The following is a 25,932-nucleotide window of genomic DNA, read 5'->3' as shown; positions in this document are numbered from 1 at the left end:
AAGCTCTTTCATTTAGAACAATTTATGAGTGACATTATTCTGAAAAAAAAAACCATATTGAGAAAATTGGATCAATAGATAAAAATTGTATTTAGCTGAAAAATTCGGTAATTAATTTCCACTTTCGAAACTAAAATCACTCACTTTTTTTCACGGACCTTTACACTTTCGCTGTTAGATAGTGGAGGATGGCTTCCTTTTAACAAAAGATATGAAGTGAAATGAACAAGAAATCACAAGTCAAACCGCGAAAAATGAAAATTGAGCATGATCAAATTTTAGACTTTTTCCAAAAAAACCAAAAGAAGTCCTATATAAGAGTACTCAATACGTTCATATTGCTCTTAACACCTGACAGTTGGAAAGAGTAATGAACGCAAGGAAGCTGAAAAAAACTGACTTGTTTTGAAAAATTTTCAACTTTTGATCTTCAAAGAAAAATAGGTGATTTTAAAGCTCTTTCATTTAGAACAATTTATGAGTGACATTATTTTGATTTAAAAAAAAACCATATTGAGAAAACTTGATCAATAGAAAAAAATTGTATTTAGCTGGAAAATTCGATATTTAATTTCCACTTTCGAAACTAGAAGTCAGAAGTCAATCATTTTCACGGACCTTTACACTTTCGCTGTTAGATAGTGGAGGATGGCTTCCTTTTAACAGAAGATATGAAGTGAACTGAAAAAAATCACAAGTCAAACCGCGAAAAATGAAAATTGAGCATGAGCAGGAACAAATTTTAAACTTTTTCTAAAAAACCGAAAAAATCCTACATAAGAGTACTCACTACGTTTATTGCTCTTAACACCTGACAGTTGGAAAGAGCAATGAACGCAAGGAAACTGAAAAAAAACTGAATTGTTTTGAAAAACTTTCAACTTTTGATCTTCCAAGAAAAAATAAATGGCTTTAAAGCTCTTTGATTTGGAACAATTTATGAGTGGCATTTTTTTGATAAAAAAAGAAACCATATTGAGAAAACTAAATCAATAGATAAAAATTGTATTTAGCTGGAAAATTCGATAATTAATTTCCACTTTCGAAACTAGAAGTCAATCACTTTATTCACGGACCTTTACACTTTCGCTGTTAGATAGTGGAGGATGGCTTCCTTTTAACAAAAGATATGAAGTGAAATGAAAAAGAAATCACAAGTCAAACCGCGAAAAATGAAAATTGAGCATGAACAAATTTTAGACTTTTTCCAAAAAAACCAAAAGAAGTCCTATATAAGAGTACTCACTAGGTTCATATTGCTCTTAACACCTGACAGTTGGAAAAAGTAATGAACGCAAGGAAGCTGAAAAAAACTAACTTGTTTTGAAAAAATTTCAACTTTTGATCTTCAAAGAAAAATAGGTGGCTTTAAAGCTCTTTCATTTAGAACAATTTATGAGTGACATTAATTTGATAAAAAAAGAAACCATATTGAGAAAACTTGATCAATAGAAAAGATTGTATTTAGCTGGAAAATTCGATATTTAATTTCCACTTTCGAAAATAGAAGTCAATCATTTTCACGGACCTTTACACTTTCGCAGTTAGATAGTGGAGGATGGCTTCCTTTTAACAAAAGATGTGAAGTGAACTGAAAAAAACCACAAGTCAAACCGCGAAAAATGAAAATTGAGCATGAGCAGGAACAAATTTCAGACTTTTTCTAAATAACCGAAAAAATCCTATATAAGAGTACTCACTACGTTTATTGCTCTTAACACCTGACAGTTGGAAAGAGCAATGAACGCAAGGAAACTGAAAAAAAAACTGAATTGTTTTGAAAAACTTTCAACTTTTGATCTTCGAAGAAAAAATAGATGGCTTTAAAGCTATTTGATTTGGAACAATTTATGAGTGGCATTATTTTGATAAAAAAGAAACCATTTTGAGAAAACTAAATCAATAGATAAAAATTGTATTTAGCTGGAAAATTCGATAATTAATTTCCACTTTCGAAACTAGAAGTCAATCACTTTATTCACGGACCTTTACACTTTCGCTGTTAGATAGTGGAGGATGGGTTCCTTTTAACAGAAGATATGAAGTGAACTGAAAAAAAATCACAAGTCAAACCGCGAAAAATGAAAATTGAGCATGAGCAGGAACAAATTTTAGACTTTTTCTAAAAAACTGAAAAAATCCTATATAAGAGTACTCACTACGTTTATTGCTCTTAACACCTGACAGTTGGAAAGAGCAATGAACGCAAGGAAACTGAAAAAAAAACTGACTTATTTTGAAAAACTTTCAACTTTTGATCTTCGAAGAAAAAATAGATGGCTTTAAAGCTCTTTGATTTGGAACAATTTATGAGTGACATTATTTTGTTTAAAAAAAGAAACCATATTGAGAAAACTAGATCAATAGATAAAAATTGTATTTAGCTGGAAAATTCGATAATTAATTTCCACTTTCGAAACTAGAAGTCAATCACTTTTTTCACGGACCTTTACACTTTCGCTGTTAGATAGTGGAGATTGGCGTCCTTTTAACAAAAGAAATGAAGTGAACTGAAAAAGAAACCGCAAGTCAAACCGCGAAAAATGAAAATTGAGCATGAACAAACTTTAAACTTTTTCCAAAAAACCGAAAAGAGTCCTTTATAAGAGTACTCACTACGTTCATTGCTCTTAACACCTGACAGTTGGAAAAGAGTAATGAAGTCAAGGATACTGAAAAAAAAACAGGCTTGTTTTTTTGAAAACCTTTAACTTCTGAATTTGGAAGAAAAAAAAGATGGCCTTCAAGCTTTTTGAATTTATGAAACAGTTTATGATTGACTCTTTTTGATAAAATTAACCAAATTTGAGAAAACTGGATCAAAAATTATAACATTTATTTCTCTGGAAAATTTGACGATTAATTACCAGTTTCAAAATTAAAAGCCGATCACGTTTTTCGTGACCTTTACATTTTTGCTGTTCGATAGTGGATTTTGCCTTCTTTTCAACAAAAAAATGAAGTGAACTAAAAAAAGAAACAAAGTTAAAACTCAAAGTTAAAAATGAGCGTGAAAAAATGATCAAAACCTATAAAATTAAATGCAGAAATAGTTTTTTAATTTCAAAAATTCTTTCTTTTCTAACAAAAAGTCTTGGCGTGCTCTCAAAAATCAGGATAACATGAGCTAAATTTGCATTTTGAAAACTTATAAAATACTAATGAAGCTACCAAAAAAAAACAGAAACAAAACACCTGGCCAGTAAGCCGACAAAAATTAGGCAGAAATCAATACGCCAGCAAAAAAAAACAATTTATTGAACAAAATTGTGCGACTGAGATGAAGAAAAAGATCTCGTGGTACATCATAAATGTTATGATTAAAAAAAATTAAAACAGATACAAAAAAGGTTAAAAAAAACTTACTGACAGACAGTTGGAAAAAATGTTATCACAGAGGCGTAGTTGAGTTTCGACCATTTGTAACAAATAAAAAAGCCAAGAACCGAAAGATAATGTGTATCAAACAAAAAAAACTTAAATGAATTGTTAAAAATTCGTATGCTTAAAAAATTTAAAATTTTTCCAATTTAAAAAAAAATCAATTAACCAAAATAAGAGCGATTCGGGCTACACGGATTCCATTCATTTCTTTTCCATAACCAGTAAATTTACACGCTCAGAAGAAAAAATTGGTCAAAAAACCGAATTCTAAAAACTCCCACTTGTACTCAAAAAAATTTTCTTAAATTTTTGCATCCAAACAAGCTGCATATCTAACAAGAACAATACCAGGATAATTTGCGATAAAAGACGATATAAATGAAAGAAAAAACTGGAAAAAACTGAATGCTTACGTCAGAAAAAAATTTGCACTAAAAATCATTTTGTTAAAACTCAGCAGGACTGAAAGCCCACTCCTGAATTTCGTGGGACACTCGCCAAAATTCAGTATAGAAAAACCAGCTAGGTCAAAATTGCAAAAAAAAACTTAAACTTTCGGAAATATGCATTTTTTCGAAAAATTTTGACATATGAACACAATACATATGTTATTACCTAATACGTTTGTCATCAAATTCAATCATAGTAAGGATCTTTCACTTTAATGGACCTTAAACGAAACCGAGACAGATATTTGTTGTTATATTTCCAAATCCTGAGCCGACAACTTTTTTGCAACAAAATGATGAAAAAACAGGTCCTGGTCAGATTCGAACCCAAGACTTTGTCGTCCCAGACGTACTCGTTACCTCCAGACCAAGTATGCCAAAGACGCATAGAAATTTGAATTTAAAAGGAAACAAGATATTAAGTGATTCTGTTAAACAAGTTTTTAACCCAAAAAAGTCTAAATTCCTATTTGATAACGCGTGCTAATAGGCAAGGGTAAACAAAATTCTCATTTTAATGCACAAACTTCAATGTTAGTAGGACCATTTCATTTCAATGGACCTTATACGAAACCGAGATAAATATTTGTAATATTTCCACTGAGAATTCAAAACATAACCAACAGTCGCTGGGAAATGCAACAAACCGAAAAAAAACTTGAATGACTTAGTAGGAAAATATGTCTTTCACGCTCGGTAACAAAAATTGAAAACACTCGATCAATTGTTAACATTTTCTTATTCCACCGGTAAATCTTGCTATTCAAATCCATTGTGAAAAGTCATTCAAGTGTTTCGCGCCATTTGCACTTTAAATAAAAAAAAGCGTCATTCGCCTTTTTAGAAAGTTTCTAATTTCGAATTTCAATGAACAAATATATGCCCTTAAGGCTATTTGAGCTGCTTAAGGCTCTTCGAGGCCCTTAGGGCACTTTTTGATAATATTAACCCAGTTTGAGAAAACTTGAATAATATGTAAAAAATTTTTTCTTTATTTCGCTGAGAAGTCGATCAAGTTTTCCCTGACCTTTACACTTTTGCTGTTAGATAGTGGAGTTTGGCTTCCTTATAACAAACGAAATAAACTAAACTTAAAAAAAATCGAAATTCAAACCGTGAAAAACTCAATTTGACTTTTCCTGAAAAAAGGGAAAAAACATCGCGACCTCTATAAGAGTCTGATGTACGTTCATTGACTCTTGATCAGCATGAACAAATTTTGATTTTTTTCCTGAAACAAAAAACACCAGACCTAAACAAATGGAAATTCACTTCGCCTTGTATCGAGAAAAGTTTCAACATTTTTGAGTTTTAGTCATAATTCGAGCAAATGAAGCAAGCGAGCAGGCTTAGAACAGCTTATTTTAATAGCTAAAAAAATTACAATAGCTCAATTTAATCCGTTAAAATTGGTTTTTTTTTTAAATTTTTTCAGCGCCTTTTTAGAGTAAAACATTTTATCGAATTTTTTTTGATTTTTTGTTTTTCTAGACATTTTTCTACGAAAATTATTGGCAAATTTTCTAATTTTACAATGACTTTCAAATAGGTTTAAGCTCTACTTTTTCGTTCAGATCCTGTTATCATACCACGCACAAAAAACGACACTAACGTGGAAAACTTGTTTGTTAAATTTTTTAAAGAATATGGTCGGAACATTCTTGCTAGTTGCACAGTGACCTGCTATCTTTGAACCTTAAATAGTGGGAAAATAACAAAAAAAACAAGTTAATGAGCCCTACTACAAAACACTACTGATTATTGATTAGTACTGCGCCAATGATTAAAACTAGCACATAAAAAATATTTCCAAGGCATGAATAGACGGTTTCTGTATGAACACTTTTATAACCATTTGCGATTGAATAGCCAAATATCTCCTCAGAAACCATACTTTGCAAGTTTTGATCCATTCAGATCATTTTAAATAGTTTTATAAACCATTTGGAACCCAAAACAGAGAAACGAAAGCTTTGTTGCGATATCCAAAGCAGAGCATTCATTCCTTTGATCAATTGTTTGGGGTTGAACCTACTGTCTAATACCTTGAACATTGGCGGCACTGGCGCGTCAAGAACATTGGCGGCACTGGCGGCGCGTCGTAAAGTATACACAAAAAAGCTGCACCAAAGTATGCGAAAGAACGACTCTGCTCATAAGCTCGCTTAAGAAAACACGTCGACAATCTTACTGCCTGTGTTAGATGCCAGTGAATTTGATTCAAGTTGACCACTCATTTCGGCATATGTAAGCTTTGTACCTAGTAACGAATGTCCTCCCCCCTTGCAAAAGGGGGAAATAGTTAAAGAGATCCCTCACTTCTATATTTACCTGTGGTACATGAGGCACTGCACTGTTGCTGTAGTCCTTGATGATCCTGTCCAGTAAGTGACCCATCAAGTCACCACCTCTCTTCTCTCCAAACCCTTCACCCTCCCCCTCCCCCTCCCCATCGGCATCTGTGATTGGCTTTCTCCACTCTGGCTCCTCTAGCCAGCTCCTCCAGCAAGGATACTTGGGGCCCAGAGCACACTTGACCAAGTTCGAGCCTGAAAAAAAAAAGATTTAACAAAAAGTAAGAAAAACGAATTCCTTTATCATGAACACAGATTGTAGAAATGAAACAGCTTGAAACATGATAGTCTTACGTTCACACAGCCATATTTTTAATTTTCAAACTACACGAGGTCATTGCAATTGAATGGTATGTAAAATTTTCTCAAAAATATTGCATATAAACCTAACCCATTTTTTAGGAAATTAAAAACCACAAATTAAAAACCACAATAATAATCTGATAGTTTTCCTCACCCACAACTGGTTGTACGTCGTGCTGTTTGGTCTTGCTGGAGTTGAGCAGAACTTCTATGCTTCTCTTCGCATACTCACTGTCGGCACAGGTCAAACCCATACACGAGGAGCCCAAGAAGTTCACCACGTTCTCCTTCCGCTGTGCAAACATAAATGGTGATTACACGTGACAAAAATCATTGTTCCAGTGAAACACGTAAAAAAAGAGATCAGTGCTTTTCAGCTATTTGAGGCAACAGATAAGAAAACAAAATTATTTCATCTTTGATAAGTCACTAGCACTTTTCAGGTTACTTTTAGTCCCATTTACTGATTTCCGTAGAAAAAATATTTCGATGTCCTGGATTCAAGGGCCTAATAAGCAAACAAAATAATCTGGTGTTATATCAAATATCACAGGCCTAATCTTTATAGTATTGTGCACAAGAAGTGGAAACGTTGAAGTTCTAAATAGGGTGTCCCACTCTTTAACCTCACGTAATTTCACCCCCTTTTAATACCGATAATCTGTTTCAAATTAAGTCTTTTTTAAAGTGCAGGATTTTATAATAAAGTGCACTAATTGAGGCCAGAAAAGCAAGTGTTAATTCACTTCATGCCCCAGCATCTCAAAAATAACTGCATTCCGATTAGTTAGACAAACAATCCCTCATTCACGCGTTTAAAACAGAGATAACCTACATGGTGCTTATTGAAAGCAACTCAGGAATTTTTAAAAAATGTACATAAAATCATACTGCCTCACACTTGAACGATTGTTGTTACCATTCTATGAGCTATAATGTTTGAAGCGTCCTTCCATTTTACTTTATCTTCCAGAGACTAAAAAATAGTGGTATCAGGTCACGAGTATTATCTTAAACGTATGAACAAAACCACTACTAACTGGAACTGCTCAAAATATCAGACTCATAAATGCCGAGCAACAGCAACTATGGATGGCGAAAATTTTATTCAAACGAGGGGTGAGCATAATCACGACATATCTACGGGAAAACCTGATGCTCGACTAGTTTTGAAATAAAGGAAATCCAACGAAACACTTACTCATTTCCTTTACATGTTGAGTTAGTTTGTCTTATAATTTTGTTTTAATCTCGTGGAAGTTTAAATCATAAAAATACATTTCTCGTTGTTCCGACTTTCGTAACGAAAGTAATGGAATATTTGTGCTCGGGGTGGGTTTTTTTCTTCAGACAAATTTCGACTTTTTAACTAGCTATTTTTAACGGAACTTTTAAAATATCGTTTGAAAGGTGTTGTTGTCCTGAGCTTAAATTTGAAAAGATATTTTACCTGTGATCGTTTTTCGTAAAGTTATGGGGGTTTAAAGATTGCCATTTTGGCCAATTTGGGACAATTAACGCGCGATATACTTCGCTCTTAACGCGTAAGCGGAGGTTTAATCCGTCTTAGAAAACGTTCCAAATTGGTTTCATGAAGCTTATTTGCCATAATCGATTTGTTACTAGGAGCGAAATCTATCACTTTGTTTTATATGGCGTGTGCGGGGATGATTTTCACAAAAAAGCTCAAATTAAAAAAAAAATTATTTTGTTTATTACATTTAAATTTTTCGTGTTATTACTGCTCCATACACCTTAGAGGCATTCGGAACATTCAGGGCTTCGCCCTGATACGAGCAGTCTTGTTGTTCTTGTTCTTTTGCACAACACTATTTCTTTTAGTTTTGACTATTTCCAGTGACCTTGTAGGGTCAAAAGATTGCCGTACAGTGTAAGGTCAGGATGAAGACGAATTATAAATTCAGCTTTAAAATGTGTGACTCATCATCATCAAGCTACTACCAGGAAACCACTTCAACATTCGCAACTGACCTTGAGATGTACAGCATCAGTGTACCCCAGAATAGCCTCAATGTCTTTAAACAACTTCTCTTCTGCTTCCTTCTCCACTATTTCTCTCATGTCTCCTTCAGTGAACACTATGGCCAGAGCTTCCACTGCTGCATCGAACACTCTCTTTGAATCGTTTTTGCTCAAAAGAACCACTAAAATATGCGGCAGATTAAAAAAAACTTTGAGGCAAGGTTTCAAAAAAATCAAGTCATTTACAGATGCATTACTTTTGCAAGTACTTGAAATTCAAATTTTTTTCGAGGTTGTTGAAGCACATTGAGATTAATTAATAAACTTTTTGATTGCTTAATCTTCTCAGATGAGTTTTAACAACCGAGTTAGAATGGGGGGGGGTACTAGTTAGAACTTTACGTTAAGACAATTTTTGATATTTGGAAAAACAGAGATTTGCTAACCTAGTTTCTTGCACATATCTTCGTCCAAGACATTCTCTACTCGCTTCTTATGAGCTAAATAAAACGCCAACGAGAGACAAGTTGCACTGAATCTTTCCGCATTTTTATCATTCACTTCGTTAAAGATTTGCAGTTCACTTTCAGTAAAGCTCTCCCCAATACACGCCTTCAGAGTTCCGTAATACTCCGTACTGGCTAGTCGCAACGCATCCGAAAAACAAACAGTAACACTTCTCGCCCAGTTTATTCTCTTCGCAAAAATATCCTCGCAAACTGATTTCGAAACGTGGCAAATCTCAGTTAAGTAGAAAAACATTCTTGGCGTTTGATTTCTCTCGGCTTGAATCATCAGAAAAGCGGCATAAAATTTTCCAGATTTTGACTCTTCATCAATTGCCTTGCTTAAAATTCGCGTCTGTAGCTTCAAATCTTCGCATTTCAGATCTGCAGTTTTATCCACTCGGCTAATCAGGCAATGTCTTAAGTAGTGACATACTCGTTCAATGTGTTCTGCAGTTAGACTGTTAAGGGGGACTTTTTCGTTTGATTTGATGTGTTCTAGGAACGTTTCGAAGGAGGCGCTTGGTTTGTCTTTGGCCACAAGTAGAGAAAACACATCATCGGATGTATCTGTTATGGCCAATAGGAAATACCTGCAAAAACATAAAAACAACACTCAATTTAAAAAAATCTCTTGATTACCTCTCAGTGATCTGCGCAATATATTTATCGGATGTAATTAACATTATAATCATTCACCGGGCTACTTTGGGAAAAGAAATCAGAAAAAAAAAATTCGAATATTTTTACTGATTTGCAGTCCTGATTTCTAACAACCTACCAGATGATAAAACCTGTAGAGTATCCATTCCACGAGAACTTTTCGATGTAAATGTGACAAAATATGTGTACCTGGATGGGACATGGTGCATTGGGAAGCAGCTGAGGATGTACTTGATAAGAATCTGCTTCACAGACGAGTTGTCCCTCAATTGCACTACTGAGTCCAAAATAGTCTGCATTCTCTCAAACTCTTCTTCACTTTCAAGGTTGGAGTAGACTGGGGCTAGAACTGCCAGAGACTCTTGAAGGGCCATCTTTTGATCTCGATCACCCTCGTGCAATCTAGAAAAAATTAATAAAATTAATGATATCGATGTTTCTGTGTCCCTCGTGGAAGTGGTTATATTTTCTGCGTCATCACATTGTTTATGAATGTCAGTATTGAAATGAGCAAGCTTCAAAAAACTTTAAGACGGTTAACCCTTTGAATATCGTTGCATTTTTTCCAAATCTCCTCCCTCGGAAACAAAAGCTCAAAAACAAACTCGAAAACACACAAAAACATCATTAAGGCACAATGCGAGAACTTGAGCTTTTTACGACCACAAATTAGTTAATTGCTCAATTAGTATCATTTTTTTTCGGTTGGTTATCATAACTATTCTTAATTTGCAGAGCAAAACACTTCAAACAGGATTCTATGTTTTCATGTTAGAAATCGATGCCAATTTAGAGCATGTTATATAGTTATTTCATTTTTCCGTAAGATTATTCATAATTCAGAAATGTCAGGCCAAACTTGATATTTGGGTCGCCTTAAAGTAATGAGTACTAAACACACACAGTACGCCCATAAACTGAATTTTACGTTTAATTTATCGTCGCAACAGTTAACTTCAGGGAGAATAAAATCGAAACCAAACATCTCGTAACACAAATCATAAAAATCAACTTTTGCGAAGGATGACGAAGCAAGAGAGATTCGAACAAAACCGAAATAAAACTTCAAGTATAACACTAGATTTTAACTTATAAGTTCCCTTTGGCCTAAGTATTAGCCTCTCCTTGATTTGTGCAACTAATCAGTTTCAACCAAATTTGACAACCTCGAGGAAAGCTCGTTGGTAGTCAAGTGTGGTATCATAATTAGGCCCTTTTAGCGTAATTCATATTCTAAAACAGCCAACGGAAGGATGATAAAGTAAAAGAACAAGGAAACCGACATATCAAGTTAAACCTCATTCAATTTTAAAAACTGTTTACAATTGGCACTTTTTTAAAATAACTCAATTTAAGAAAACTGGATCAATGGGTAAATTTTTTCTTCCGCTTGAAAATCTAAAAACTAAAACCCACTTTTGAAACTAGAAGTCGATCGTTCACGTTTTTCCGCGCCATTTCCCTATTCGTAATTGGAGAGCGCTTCATTCTTTACATTTAAAAGATTCTCTGTCGAAAAAAATTGGTCTGAACACTTTCGGTTTTCAGAATAACTTAGATGAAATGTGATGAATTTAGATGAAACTGGCTGACATCCTAACACAATTGGTCTACAATTTCAACGTTATTTAAAATGATAATTTTTATCTTTTCACGTTATTCATTCACCCTTTAAAAAATGTAAGTGAAATTAGAAAACTTTTATCTGTTATTCAAGAATTTTTTGTATTTTTGATTTTTTTTCTTCAATTATTGTGGTCGGAAAAATCTGGGGTTACTTGCACAGCAACCGGTTTTCCATGTTCCATAACGATTTGTCTAATTATTTGCAATAAAATCAGTTAAACAGAATTTATGAAAAAGCAATCTGCCAATTCCAATCTAAATTTGCATACAAATTTGATTTTTCAGACGACCGTGAGGTATAACTTTTAAAAAACTAGCTTTTGGGAGCCAATTTTTTTTTAAAATTGGTCATTCGGTCTGATGTACCTGTTGAAGAACTGCTCGAGTAGATTGAGGTCTTTTCTCATGAGGTCTGGTTTCCTTGCGGCCAGTTTTGCGATAGCCATTGTGGCATAATTGAGTGTTTTTCCATCCACTGGAGGATCCAATGTCTCACCCAATAGTTTCACGCACGCCGTCTAAAATTAAAAATGATTTGAAAACACCAAGAATATCCTGTTACTCATAAAGTAGCACAGAAAATTCTGACCACAAAAATAAGTGACAAGGGGCAAGGGATTGGAATAAATCAGATTGGGCGACCACTCCTTTTTCATTAAATTACCACATGCGTTAATCAGACTGAAAAGAAAGAAAATCTAGATGAGTTTTTTTCATACTGAAGGAGCCTTTTAGAAACATTTTTGGAAACGCTAAAATCTAGTACAAGATTCGATGCACTACCTGCTTGATTTAGGGTGCTTGGAAACCATAAGAAAAAATCTACGCTAGGTCCAGTCAGCTTGGAGACAGGTCGGACCAGCTATAAAAACAAAAAAGATGATCTACGGGGAAAACAAGATAAAAAACAGAATTTTTTTTCACGCAAAATCAGGAGAAAAAAATATTGAGCAGAGCCCATTTATCATACTAAAGCACTTTATACAGACGCCTATACCACGCCAGAGATCATGGCAAGCTAGCCAACGAAAAATGAACCAAATAATTTTTTCAGACTTAATTTTTGAAAAAGTGTCCAGAAACACAATATTCAGCATTTAACCAGCATTGATCAATACTTGGGTAGACATCCGACGAGCCAAAAAATAACCACGTTTTTCAACTTGAAGTTTCACAATAAAACATTCAAACAACGCCAGAAAACAACATTGGAAAATATACAAAATCGGAGATGGTAATTTAGAAATTATAGAAATAAATCGCCAAAATGGCTATCAATTTATAGCAAAACAGTATTAATCAGAAGGAAACATCAAAACTAAGTCGACAGAATACCATTTGACTATAAATAGTCCGACTATTCGTTTTTATTTGAAGGAACTTCAGAAAATTAGCAGCCTGAACTTTATAAGCTTAAATTAATAAGCTGGTAAAATCTCTGAACCAAGTTTGCGACGGGATAATGTCTAGTAGACGATTGCAATACCGTTGCGAATCAAAAGATTAAACAGAAGAGGCGAAGGAGCATTTCGTAAGCACAAGCAATAAAACGGCAAAAAGTAGCTCTAAAACGTTTTACAATGAACACAGAAGCGAAGCTTCGCTTCGCTAACACTAGCGAGAACACGACAAAACAGCTCTATAAATTGCAATTAGAAAAACTCATTTCCATTTAACATTATCCACGCAATGCTCGTTCAACAAAAGAATTTAACACAGTTTAAACTATTAATACCTAATTACCTTATTGTCAAAGCCTAATACACCTACCAATCGCAGAAAAAAAACGACTGAAAGTTTTGAGAAAAATTTAGACATTTTCTGCAAAAAAAAGAACCCAGGCTCAAAAGTTAAGTTGTGTTTTCGAGATAACAACGACATTTTAATGGATGTAAAATGATCAGACGTGTTGCATATTACTAAATCAATCAAAAACAGTCAATGTTGCTTAAAAAACAATCAATCAGGTTCAGCGGATTTAAATTCAATCGGCCCGACCTTCATCAGTGGTCCGACTGTCTTCAAACTGACGTCAGACGCAAAAGTGGCCACATGATGAACAAACAGCAGCGCTGAATGACGCAACTTGTTCGTCACTCCAACTCCGAAGCACGACTCAAACACGAGAGAGATTACATCTATAGCCTGGTTAGTCACTACTCTTGATTTGAGTAGCACTGGGAGGATTTTCAGCTTCATTTTTGTATTCACGGGGGTAGTTTTGTCATCAGCAGGCTGAAACGCACCAAATCGGTATATTAAACAATTTTTGGTATTTTAAAAAATATCCTCAGTATATCAAACAATTTTCTCCGAAATGATATATTCGGTATATTAAACAATTTTTTTTACAATTTTAGTATATTATACTTTATTTCAAAAACAAGCTTTTAAGCGTTTAATGTCCATTCAAAAAGAACTAAACAACTACCATTTTTAGATAGAAACAACTCAAGAGAAAATCAATCAATATCAATACGAACAGTTTTCGGCCGTTTATCTCCGCTGAACATCAAACACAGTTTCTGAACTAATTTGAGGCTGTTGAAGTCCACTGACCTAAAAAAAATTGATTTGAAATTATTAGTTTAAACATACTGAAAATAAAAAACAAAACAAAAAACAGTCATCAAAACAAAACTAAACAAGGATAGCTGGTTGCTGTGCACTGAATGTTTAGATCAAAATAATAACAAAAAAGTTAGAAGAAAACCCGATTTTTTTCTTTCAAATTGCTGTAAAAGCTTTTGGGCTTTAGAAAATTCAAAATCTCCCCAAGAACACAAATACATTTTTAAAAAGTTTTGGCTCTTCAAACGACTAATTATGAGGCAACTTAGCAAATGCCGCATCAGTCGAAACCACTTAAGCCAAATAAAACTTGAGTTGGAAAATAAAGAAAACAATCAGCGAAAAAAGGAAAAGAAAAATAAGGGTTGGTTTACAAGAATGGAACGAATGGAAATAAAGTTCGAATGGAACGGCCATCTAAAACGCGGAAAAACTCAAAAAAATAAATGTTGCCGGGCATTCCATCGGATGAGACATGACACCTGATTCAACTGATTTTGTTAAACTAGTTGTTCACCCGAAAAAAAAACCTCTATTCCGATTTGATAACGCTTCTGTAAAAAATGTTTTTGGAGAAAAGTTGATTTTTATTTCAAAAAAAATTCTCTAAAAAATACGCTAAACGAAACTTCGAAAACAATTTTCTCTGGTGTAAAACTATATTCGCATGGCTCAATTTGAGTTGTAAGCTATAAAAAACTTATTACAAGACTTACTCGTTCGAAATCAGACTAAAATCCAAAAAATTCTGAACAGTTTTTCTCAAAAACTTTTGAGAGAAAACATTTTTTGAATCATTCGAATCATGATTGAACGCTCAACCCATTCTGATCATTATATGTGGTACCTGATTTTGTGTCGAAAACAAAACGAAAAAAAAAACTAAAACACCAGAACAAAAAATTATATTTACGAGCTCGGTATAGATTCCATTTTCAAAATTAGAAGTCGACCACGTTTTTTGTGAACCCCAATTTTGATGTTCGATAGTGAAGTTTGCCATCCTTTTAACATTAGAAATGCACTGAACTGATCAGAAGTCAAACCGCAGAAAAAAATCAAAATTGAGCGTGAACAAATTTTAAAAACTTTTTCCTGAAAAAAATAACTAAAAAAAAAACAGCAAGACCTCCATAAGAAAACTCACTAGGCTTCATTTCTTTTTACTAGAAAGTTTCATGATAGAATATAAAAATCATTGTGTGGGGGCAAGTTCTTTATACGATATTTTTAAAATATTTTTATCCATGCAAACTATAATAGTAGTCCTTACTCGTTGAGTAGTCGCAGTGCATTCTCGGCAACGTCATTCACAGCGAAGTGTGAATCGGCTGAAGCCAACAGGATAGGAGAGAACTTGAGCTCACTTGTCGATTCACTGTTGAACAGCAGCCGCACAATTCCTATTTTGACCTAACAAAGCAAAAACCGAACATCTAGTTAAGCAGCAAGAACGAAAGGCAGGCATCGCAATTTATTTCAAACCTAAAATCTACTTAAAAATCCCTCTTGGTAGTTACAAAAGGATGATTTTAAAAATTTGGCCTAAGAAATATTTTTGTTACCGCTTGAAACTTTTTGTTTCTACTTGAAATCTGCTGCTTTTGAAACTAGGAGTAAGAGAAAGATTTTGAGCACATTTCACTTGTCATAAACTCAAAACAAAGTCCCAAAAGTCAAACTGTGAAAAAATAATATAAACGAGCGCAGCCAAAGCTATGCTTGAAAGAGCAGAAAAAAAACTAGAACACTTCGAGTGTTAAAACTTTGCAACGCTCACCTTTTCCAAATAAGCTTCGGTGAAAGTCGTATCTAAATTCTGGCAAACATCTTTGAAAGAGTTCTTTGAATATCCTCCCGGTATATTATCCTGATCCGGATTTCTGACATAAGGCAACAAGAGAACATCAGTAAAGAACTGGGTCACAAAACGAAGAGTTTCCATTGTCATAGTTTTGACTATGTGCTCATTCAGCACGTTGCTTGGATCAATTTGAGACTCGACCGCTAATTTCAAGCAGACTTAAATTGCCACCAAAAAGTACATAATTATAATCTAGGTAATGTTTTACAAAAACTTCGGCAAAATTAGCCACTTTTTTATTGATTTGTCGAACATTAACCACAAAATACACTTGTTCCTGAATTTTGTGTATTCATCCTCTTAATATGACAAAAATTTAATGAGCTGATTTGGGAAGTCGCAAGCAAAAAATAGTGCAAAAACGAAAGCTACGTTTTCATACGGTTGTTGATGATACAAAAAATCTTTCTTACTTCGATTCGAAAATATATTCTATCCCTGAACTCCAGAAAAAGAGTCACTTTCATGCATACCAAATTCTTTCTTATCTCATAATAACCTCCATTAAATATGTCAAGACTGCTTGAAAATCACTTTTCGGTTCTTTCACAGGACTGATTTTGACTTGTGGCTCGAAGCTGGCGTCTCCGAATACAGATACAAAAAGCGTCATCAAAGCCCATTTGTGGCTTAATTGTTGATTATTGAGACATTTGAGTAGATCTGGCATCAGGCACACTTTTTCAGGATATGAGAGACGATGGAAACCCATTTTGATGTAGACTATTGCAAAATTCTAAACAAAATAATATGATTACATTTTTGCCTGATTGAATTATCTTTTCTCTATCATTTTTTTTTCGATTCACACCCTTTATATCAAAGCAGATCGTCGAACATAGAATTGGTTTGTAAAAAACTTTAACACAGAGGCAAAGCTGCACTTCGCAAACACTAGAAGCTGCGCGACGAGAACACGACAGAACAGCAGCTTTGTAAAGTGAAATAATAAAAGATAGAGATAAGCCTCGAATTAGTATAACTTTGCTACGCATCGGCTCCGAACCTGCGACCTCGAGAATTGAGTCTCACGCCCTGCCCTCTTTGCCACGAACGCTTAAAAACTGGCAAACACCAGTAACAAACAAAGCAGCTACATATGCTAGCAAATGGCCAATGCTATGCACCAAAAACATAATAGACACAATTTTGCAAGTAATACTTTGGAATATAACAAACTGAAGGCACACTAATTTTGAATTTAATAAATTGAAAAGCATAAAGCCACATTATTTATGAATTATTCATTTCAAAAAATTGCGAGATATATTGAGTTGAAAAAAACGAGTTTTTATTATTGTTATGTTCTTTGAAACAAATAGTTTTTTTGGTTCATTTGATGAATTTAAAAGGCCTCAACTGTGTTAACTTATTACTATTCGAATGTCAAAGCACATTCTATCAAAAAACGGTAAAGGTGCCTCAAGCGTGGCACCAAAATTTGCGACTTAGGTTAGAAAAAATAATAGTCGTAGTATAACACTAACGCTCACTTGAGTTCGCTAGTGCAAATATCGCAATCAAAACTATAATTCAAGACTAAAATTGTCAGGTAAACGCAACCTATGTCATAGGCCGTTAGCATCCAGTAAAAAATAATTTAAGGAAAAAATAGATTTTTTTTCATATTCCAGTATTTTTTTATCAATAATTCAACTTTCACCAATCAAGCTAATAAACTTTGAAATGACTAATTAAGTTTTCATGGCGCAAAATTTTTTCATTAGCCAAATTTGAAAAATTTTCAAGCAAGCTCATCACGGGATCGCGCTCAAAAAGTTTCAAATTGATTGACTCTGTGAATCGCTTCGCAAAAAATGAGGCAAGTTTTATTTTATTCAAGCAAGATTTTAAGCGATGAAATTTTCAAAATAATCTAACTTTTAATAGTTTGAATTTGTTCGCTCCGAATAAAATTGTTTCAAAGCAAGGTATTTAAGCGATGACATGTTTTTGAATCTCTCAAGTTCTTGTTTGAATTAGCTAACATCTAGAAATTTTTTCTAAAAACGCCATTCAGGCGATGAAACTTGTGATATTTATTAAAATTTATTTATAGTTTGAATCGATTCGCAAAAACACTTCTTAGGCGATTAAATTTTTTAAAATCTTGTGTTTTTTTATACTGCTTATCGGTTTGCAATTTTTTACGGTTTTCCAAACAAACTCATCAAGCGATGACCTTCAAAAATTAAAAGTTAAAAATAACGTGCATCGGTTCCCAGAGTTCTTCTGACCATTAAGATTAAGGGATTAAAATTCGAAAATTTGCATCATTCTTTCGTAGCGCGTATCGGTTCAAAAAAAATTTCGGAGTTCACGTGTTAACAAAAAACTTGAATTTGAGCTCAGCTTCCATATCTTAATCAAACGGCTTGTTTGAAAAAATTGCACAGCACTCAAAGTAGGTTTTGGCTATTCTATAACAAAAACAAGGATAATGTTTTAAGCTCGCTCGCCGATCTTCGAAATGAAAATGTTCACTAAATACTTCGACGAGGCAGGTAGTATTTGAATGGCAGGTGTTTTTCACCTTGCAGTTAAATCGGGCTGATTTTTTTTGGAGGTAGTATTTGACCTTGAAGTTAAATCGGCTGATTTTTTTCTGGAGCGTTGACTTAAAAAAATTTTTGGTGACAGCAATTTCTATAACGTTGCGCCCGACTGCAGTTCTAAAATAGCGCGCCTTAATTTATTTGCATTATAACACATGTGTCAGGTGAAATGCGTTAAATACTGAATAGATAGATAATTTTTAGATATATTTAAGAAAACTCAGATATCTTCAAACGAAAAGAGTCTTTATGATAACCTTGAAAAATAGCGTGGCACTTGTATGTTGAAATTGAGAGATGAGTTGCCTCACTGGTATGGACACACCGGTATGAGATTTGATGCGTTTGTTCACATGTACTAGAATCTCCATCACCTAGAACAGTAACAAAACTTCATCAGGACTTGCAAGGGCGGATTTAGAATTTTCCTAAGGAGGGGCTCTTTTAGCAGTTGAAGTGTCGCATTTCTGGCATCCCCCGCCTCCCTACTCCTCAAATCCACTCCTGGAAAGTTGAACCAGAACGACATTAAGATAAAAATCAAAATAAAAGTTGCACAGGAAATATCGCTGTTCCGGCTCTGTTTTCACTGAAAAGTCGTCCAACAAAATGAAAAGTGAACATATAATTCCTATAGCCCCCATAATTAGTGAGTTTCATAAGTGAAAAAATATTTGCGAGATTCATAAGCTCCCATATTTCAAGTTCGAAGATCAAGCTCCCATATTAAGCAAGTTCGAAGATCAAAAGAAAATAGAAAAATAAATTAGAAGAAAGCCAGACGTTCGTTCCAGTATTTCATTTCGGGTTTAATATCGACTGGCTATGGCTCAGAAACTTGTACTCAATTTGGTTCTTGTATCCACCTCCTCGGTCGACACATTGACCAGCAGAGTGAGCAAATACTTGTTCACCGCATTTTCAAGTTTTTCATCAGTCTCGCAGGCAGCCAACACAAACCCTATCCTGTCTACCAACCCACTGTCCAGCCTAGGGGTCAACTGGGAGGTAATCTGCTGGTCAGCCGACTGGCTATTGGAAGTTGCAGCTATATTAACACTATCGATTTCGCTCATTGCAACTTCTGGAAAACCGATTACTCAATTTTTTCAACTTAAGGAGATTTTTAAATAAATTTGCAGATATTATGAAGTAAGTTGCAGCAACTAAACTCTTCAAAAGGCTAAATTTCGTGCATTTTGTATGAATATGTACGAGAAAAAAAAACTTTTCCGATACAAACACTGAAATTCAATTTCTAGGGAACTTGATTTAATTTAGATTACATTCAATATATTTTGACTTGTTTCCAATAAACGGCTTAGTCAATTTCTCCACATTGAAAATATTCGACATGTAAAAAAAACTGACCGAAAAATGACACTTGTTTCAATAATTTATTAGATATGTTGAACTGAATTGCAGATAGTTTATACATAGCAATCTGTGCCAGTGTAAAAGCAGACTAGCTTTCAGATATTTCGTCGGTTAAACATGGACACTGTTATAAACTATTTTATGAGCTGTTTTTTTTCCACAGGCATAATCTAATTTCTGAGGATGCATATCCGATATACCACGTCAGGGAATCTTTTCGAACAACTAAAACTCTTCTGTGAGACGAGGTCTTCAGTTTTGCTAAGTTGGCCATAAAGGTGATTTTTTAGTTTGATTCCTTTTAATTTGATTACAACTTTTTGTTTTGAGCCAATGACACGTAAAAATACTTTCTCCACGTGTGCTACCTTTTAACCTGCAATTTTTTTGCCTTTTCAGATATAGGGCTCACACTTTGACACAAATTGAGTTTTTAATTCGCGTGGGTCACATACTTCCGGGGTTGTTGGGCCTTTTTATGGACAAAAAGGCGTTATTCACTGCGGGGGAGGGATGTTCAAAATTGTCTTTCGTAGCGCATATCGGTTCAAAAAAAATTTCGGAGTTCACGTGTTAACAAAAAACTTGAATTTGAGCTCAGCTTCCATATCTTAATCAAACGGCTTGTTTGAAAAAATTGCACAGCACTCAAAGTAGGTTTTGGCTATTCTACAACAAAAAAGGATAATGTTTTAAGCTCGCTCGCCGATCTTCGAAATGAAAATGTTCACTAAATACTTCGACGAGGCAGGTAGTATTTGACTGGCAGGTGTTTTTGACCTTGCAGTTAAATCGGGCTGATTTTTTTTGGAGGTAGCATTTGACCTTGAAGTTAAATCGGCTGATTTTTTTCTGGAGCGTTGACTTAAAATTTTTTTTTGGTGACAGCAATTTCTATAACGTTGCGCCCGACTGCAGTTCTAAAATAGCGCGCCTTAATTTATTTGCATTATAACACATGTGTCAGGTGAAATGCGTTAAATACTGAATAGATAGATAATTTTTAGATATATTTAAGAAAACTCAGATATCTTCAAACGAAAAGAGTCTTTATGATAACCTTGAAAAATAGCGTGGCACTTGTATGTTGAAATTGAGAGATGAGTTGCCTCACTGGTATGGACACACCGGTATGAGATTTGATGCGTTTGTTCACATGCACTAGAATCTCCATCACCTAGAACAGTAACAAAACTTCATCAGGACTTGCAAGGGCGGATTTAGAATTTTCCTAGGGAGGGGCTCTTTTAGCAGTTGAAGTGTCGCATTTCTGGGATCCCCCGCCTCCCCACTCCTCAAATCCACTCCTGGAAAGTTGAACCAGAACGACATTAAGATAAAAATCAAAATAAAAGTTGCACAGGAAATATCGCTGTTCCGGCTCTGTTTTCACTGAAAAGTCGTCCAACAAAATGAAAAGTGAACATATAATTCCTATAGCCCCCATAATTAGTGAGTTTCATAAGTGAAAAAACATTTGCGAGATTCATAAGCTCCCATATTTCAAGTTCGAAGATCAAGCTCCCATATTAAGCAAGTTCGAAGATCAAAAGAAAATAGAAAAATAAATTAGAAGAAAGCCAGACGTTCGTTCCAGTATTTCATTTCGGGTTTAAAATCGACTGGCTATGGCTCAGAAACTTGTACTCACTTTGGTTCTTGTATCCACCTCCTCGGTCGACACATTGACCAGCAGAGTGAGCAAATACTTGTTCACCGCATTTTCAAGTTGTTCATCAGTCTCGCAGGCAGCCAACACAAACCCTATCCTGTCTACCAACCCACTGTCCAGCCTAGGGGTCAACTGGGAGGTAATCTGCTGGTCAGCCGACTGGCTATTGGAAGTTGCAGCTATATTAACACTATCGATTTCGCTCATTGCAACTTCTGGAAAACCGAATACTCAATTTTTTCAATTTAAGGAGATTTTTAAATAAATTTGCAGATATTATGAAGTAAGTTGCAGCAACTAAACTCTTCAAAAGGCTAAATTTCGTGCATTTTGTATGAATATGTACGAGAAAAAAATACTTTTTCCGATACAAACACTGAAATTCAATTTCTAGGGAACTTGATTTAATTTAGATTACATTCAATATATTTTGACTTGTTTCCAATAAACGGCTTAGACAATTTCTCCACATTGAAAATATTTGACATGTAAAAAACTGACCGAAAAAATACACTTGTTTCAATAATATATTAGATATGTTAAACTGAATTGCAGATAGTTTATACATAGCAATCTGTGCCAGTGTAAAAGCAGACTAGCTTTCAGATATTTCGTCGGTTAAACATGGACACTGTTATAAACTATTTTATGAGCTGTTTTTTTCCACAGGCATAATCTAATTTCTGAGGATGCATATCCGATATACCACGTCAGGGAATCTTTTCGAACAACTAAAACTCTTCTGTGAGACGAGGTCTTCAGTTTTGCTAAGTTGGCCATAAAGGTGATTTTTTAGTTTGATTCCTTTTAATTTGATTACAACTTTTTGTTTTGAGCCAATGACACACGTAAAAATACTTTCTCCACGTTTGTATCACCTTTTAACCTACATTTTTTTTTGGCTTTTGACATATAGGGCTCAATCTTTGACACAAATTGAGTTTTTAATTCGCGTGGGTCACATATTTCCGGGGTTCTTGGGCCTTTTTTTGGACAAAAGGGCGTTATTCATTGTGGGGGAGGGATGTTCAAAATTATCAGGGGAACTGCAACTTCGGATCAATTCTGATTAATAGCATGCCAAAATACAGCAAAAATTTTTGTTGAACCTTCAAATTGGCATTACGTTATGATAATTCAATACAGACTACCTTTTTTGCAGAAAACAGTTTTTGGTTTCGATTTTTTGCACAGTTTTTACTTTTCCCCCAATAATTTAAGTAAAAATTCTCAGACATACCTCACATACATGTTTCTCGACATAAGAAAGATTTGAAAAGTAATTAAGTATTCAAGTAACTAGTTTGAAAATTTTAAGACAATGAGCACATACGAACTCAGTACTTTATCAGACCTCCTCAAGGCAAGATTAAGCTCTATGAGCGGGTTGTCAAGATCCGTAGCTTTTCAAAGAAAGCTAGGCTACATTAACTCAAACTCTTTAGGATCTTAAAGCAACAAGAACGCCTCTCCAACCAGTTTCGAGTACAAAGCCTAGGAAAAAAAATATTTGATCCGATTCTAATTAAAAGTTTCATTCCTCGCATGTCAAAGTAATAGCCCTGCGCCTGAATTGGTTGCAGAGAAATTGAAAGAAGCCTTTAATCAGCTGAAAATTAAAATTTGATTGATCCCAGTTGCTGTACAAGTGGCACAGATTGTTCCGACCATAGTCTTAAACAATACAACACATTTTTTTAAATTATAGTAGTTTTTTTTACGTGATGCGATAAAAGGATCTGAACGAAAAACTAGAGCTCAGGCATAATCGACAGTCATAGTAAAATAAATAAATTGGAAAAAAATGTAGAAAAATGACTAGAAAAAAAATCAACAAAATTTTCAAAAAAAAAATTTCAAATTTTTGTTACAGTTTTTTGAATTTTTGACGTTTTTGTTTCAAAAAAGCGCTAAAATACTCTTAAAACGAGCTCTAGTTGGATAAAACTAAATTTTTCCGCTTAAATTAAGCAGTTGTACGCTTTTATGCTATAAAAATAAACTATTGTAAGCATGCTCGCTACCTCCAAATTGGACGAAAAACCAAACATTTCAAACCTGTTTTTCTCGACACTGGGAAAATTTTTAGATTAGATGGAAAAATTTCCGGTGATTCTTTGTGATAACTGATTTGGCGTGAAAAACAAAGAAAAAAACTAAAACACACCCGAACACAAAAAACTACTTTACCACAAAATTACTCGTAAAACAAAACAATTCTAAGGTCTAATTATCAGTTTTGTCTTTATTGTTCCTAATAGGACGAAGCTGGAGTCAGAAAAAAACTGAAAAGTTACCGCAAACTTAATTGAGCCAGTATACCAGGCTTCTTGAAGGATTATCAGCTAGAGAATCTTTGGGAAAACGTTCGACTCATTTTGAAATTCTTGTTTTAAAATCAAGTTATGTGGTTAATTATACCATCTCAACATTTAAAAGGTAATCTCGCAACTAGTGCATAGATCTCGCGCTATCACGCTCGAACAATTTAGTAGCAGCTCGATACAAGTTTAAGTTAAGCACCAGACATTACGCAAAATTTTAGCTAATCTCTAGAAAATTAATTTCTTGGAGCCTCTTTTTCCGGTGCCTAACTATGGTTTGGCATTATCAATTTTAAACGGAACATAACCTAAGTATAAGATAAAAATCCAGCTCCCAATCCAACATATTGGGCAAAATGCAAGAGACAATTAACATAAACCAAACACATCAAATACTAAGTGCAGCCAGTTTCCGTTCAAGTAGCAGATAAAACAACTAAAAATAACAAGTATAGTCGGCTGCTGTCTCGTCACAAAAAACAAAGTCAACATACCGTTGGAAGAGTTAATGAGCGCAAGTAAACAGACAAAAAGACTGACTTGTTTTGTATTTGAAAAAATCGCAATTTTCGAATTTCCAAGAAACAACCAAATGAACTTAAAGCTCTTGTAATTTCTAGAAAAATTTACGATTGCCATTTTTTATGATAATATTAACCCAATTTGAGAAAACTAGACCAATAAACAAAGTTTTTCTTTCGCTGGGAATTTTAAATATTAAATTCCATTGTCTAATTAGAAGTCGATCACGTTTTTCGTGACCTTTACACTTTTGCTGTTCGATAGTAGAATTTTCCTACCTTGGAACAAAGGAAATGAACTGAACTTAAAAAGCAATCACAAGTCAAACCACGAAAAATCAAAATTGAACGTGAACAAATTTTACGACTTTTTACTGAAAAAGAAATCAGCAAGACCTATATAATGATTGGTTTATGAGAATTTATGAGTGTTAATTTTTTGATAAGGTTAACTCAATTTCAGAAAACTGGATCGGTAGGTTATATCTCTATTCCGCTGAGAAATCTGAAATTAAAAATCCACGTTCGAAATTAGAAGTCGATCACCATTTTTCGTGACCTTTAGACTTTAGCTGTTCGATAGTGAAGTTCGCCTTTCTTTTTAACGAAGGAAATGACGTGAACTAAAGAAAAAAATCAAACCGCGAAAAAGTAAATTTCAGCCTGAAGAAATTATCAGACTTTTCCCGAAATTAAAACGAACAAAAAAATCATCGCGACCTATGGAAGAGTCTGAGCTACGTTCATCAAAGATCGGAACAAATTTTCCAGTGTGAGTTCGATTTTAAATTAACCTTGATTCAGATAAAGAACAGTTTCAAAAACATAACTTCGTTTTTCAGTTATTGAGTCATAATAATTGTACTGCTCAACAAATTAATTAGACGTGAATACCATTTTTACTATTTATTGTTCCAACCAATCAAAAATATCAGATGGGGTCAAATTTAACATATGCCTGTTTTGAATTGGAAATTGAACTGCCATGTAAAATTTAAAAAAAAACATTTTCAAATGTCAAGCAAATTGATTCAATTTTTTAAAGTCCCAATGATCAAGTAAATTTTAAATACAGTCTGAACACTGTGCTACTTTGGAAGCAACCGGATATTCACATTTAAACAAGGATAGCCAGTTTCGGAGCAAGTAGCACAGAACTAGTAGGAAGTACCACAAGGATTTTTAAAAAAAACTAGCGTTTAACGCACCTCCGCTGCTTCGAAAGTTTTCGACAACTCATGAAAAACCGCATATATTGGAAACAACATCTGCAAACTTTTAGTGTACTCTAACTGCACCCAATTACAGGGTTGGTAATTTCGAACTTTTTAATTTTTTTTAATTCCCATTTTAAAAGCGTCATCTCGAAAACTTAATGGGCCTCTGCAGAAATTTGGAGGCCACATTTGTAACCACCGAGGGTCCCTGAGAGCACCCTACTATAGGGTTAGGAGTTCAAAACTTTGCGAACTTTTTAAAACCTAAGTTTCCCGAAAAAAAAATTGAAAAAAAACACCTCATCTCGGAAACTTTAAAGTTTTGAGCATTCATATTGAGAGGCAAGATTTGAGACGCCAAGGTGTACGTTGACAATAAGGTTGTATTTTCATCGAGTTGGTAGTTTCAAATTTTTTAAATTTCTTTGTAGATAAGTTCTTTGAGAAATTTTGAAAAAATCAAAAAACGTCACATCTCGGAAACTAAAAGCATTTGAGCAGTCGCGTTTAGCAGTCGCATGTGGCAAGATTTGCAACTCTTTAGAGTACCCTGACAACACCGG

At 34.3% G+C, this 25,932-nt stretch overlaps 1 protein-coding gene across 1 annotated transcript in view; it reads right to left on the bottom strand.

Annotated features, from left to right (window-relative positions):
* LOC134851900 (proteasome adapter and scaffold protein ECM29-like) overlaps positions 1 to 21,519 on the bottom strand; it is a 57,533-nt gene extending 36,014 nt beyond the window's left edge. Inside the window, exons 1-15 of the mRNA XM_063868175.1 lie at positions 21,287 to 21,519; positions 20,716 to 20,812; positions 19,125 to 19,342; positions 18,516 to 18,632; positions 16,238 to 16,439; positions 15,620 to 15,846; positions 15,113 to 15,252; positions 13,752 to 13,827; positions 13,267 to 13,503; positions 11,635 to 11,786; positions 9,832 to 10,044; positions 8,920 to 9,572; positions 8,483 to 8,655; positions 6,645 to 6,783; positions 6,165 to 6,382 (exon numbers count right to left, since the gene is read on the bottom strand). Coding sequence (XP_063724245.1) covers positions 6,165 to 6,382; positions 6,645 to 6,783; positions 8,483 to 8,655; positions 8,920 to 9,572; positions 9,832 to 10,044; positions 11,635 to 11,786; positions 13,267 to 13,503; positions 13,752 to 13,827; positions 15,113 to 15,252; positions 15,620 to 15,846; positions 16,238 to 16,439; positions 18,516 to 18,632; positions 19,125 to 19,342; positions 20,716 to 20,812; positions 21,287 to 21,514 — 3,090 coding nt within the window. The 5' untranslated portion in view covers positions 21,515 to 21,519. The remainder of the gene's footprint in view (positions 1 to 6,164; positions 6,383 to 6,644; positions 6,784 to 8,482; positions 8,656 to 8,919; positions 9,573 to 9,831; positions 10,045 to 11,634; positions 11,787 to 13,266; positions 13,504 to 13,751; positions 13,828 to 15,112; positions 15,253 to 15,619; positions 15,847 to 16,237; positions 16,440 to 18,515; positions 18,633 to 19,124; positions 19,343 to 20,715; positions 20,813 to 21,286) is intronic.
* Between the last annotated feature and the right edge of the window lie 4,413 nt (positions 21,520 to 25,932).

Source organism: Symsagittifera roscoffensis, chromosome 7 (genome assembly GCF_963678635.1).
Source record: "Symsagittifera roscoffensis chromosome 7, txSymRosc1.1, whole genome shotgun sequence".
Taxonomy (NCBI): Eukaryota; Metazoa; Xenacoelomorpha; order Acoela; family Convolutidae; genus Symsagittifera; species Symsagittifera roscoffensis.
Note: the sequence above shows the minus strand (reverse complement) of the source record. Positions and strands in the feature narration are given on the sequence as shown.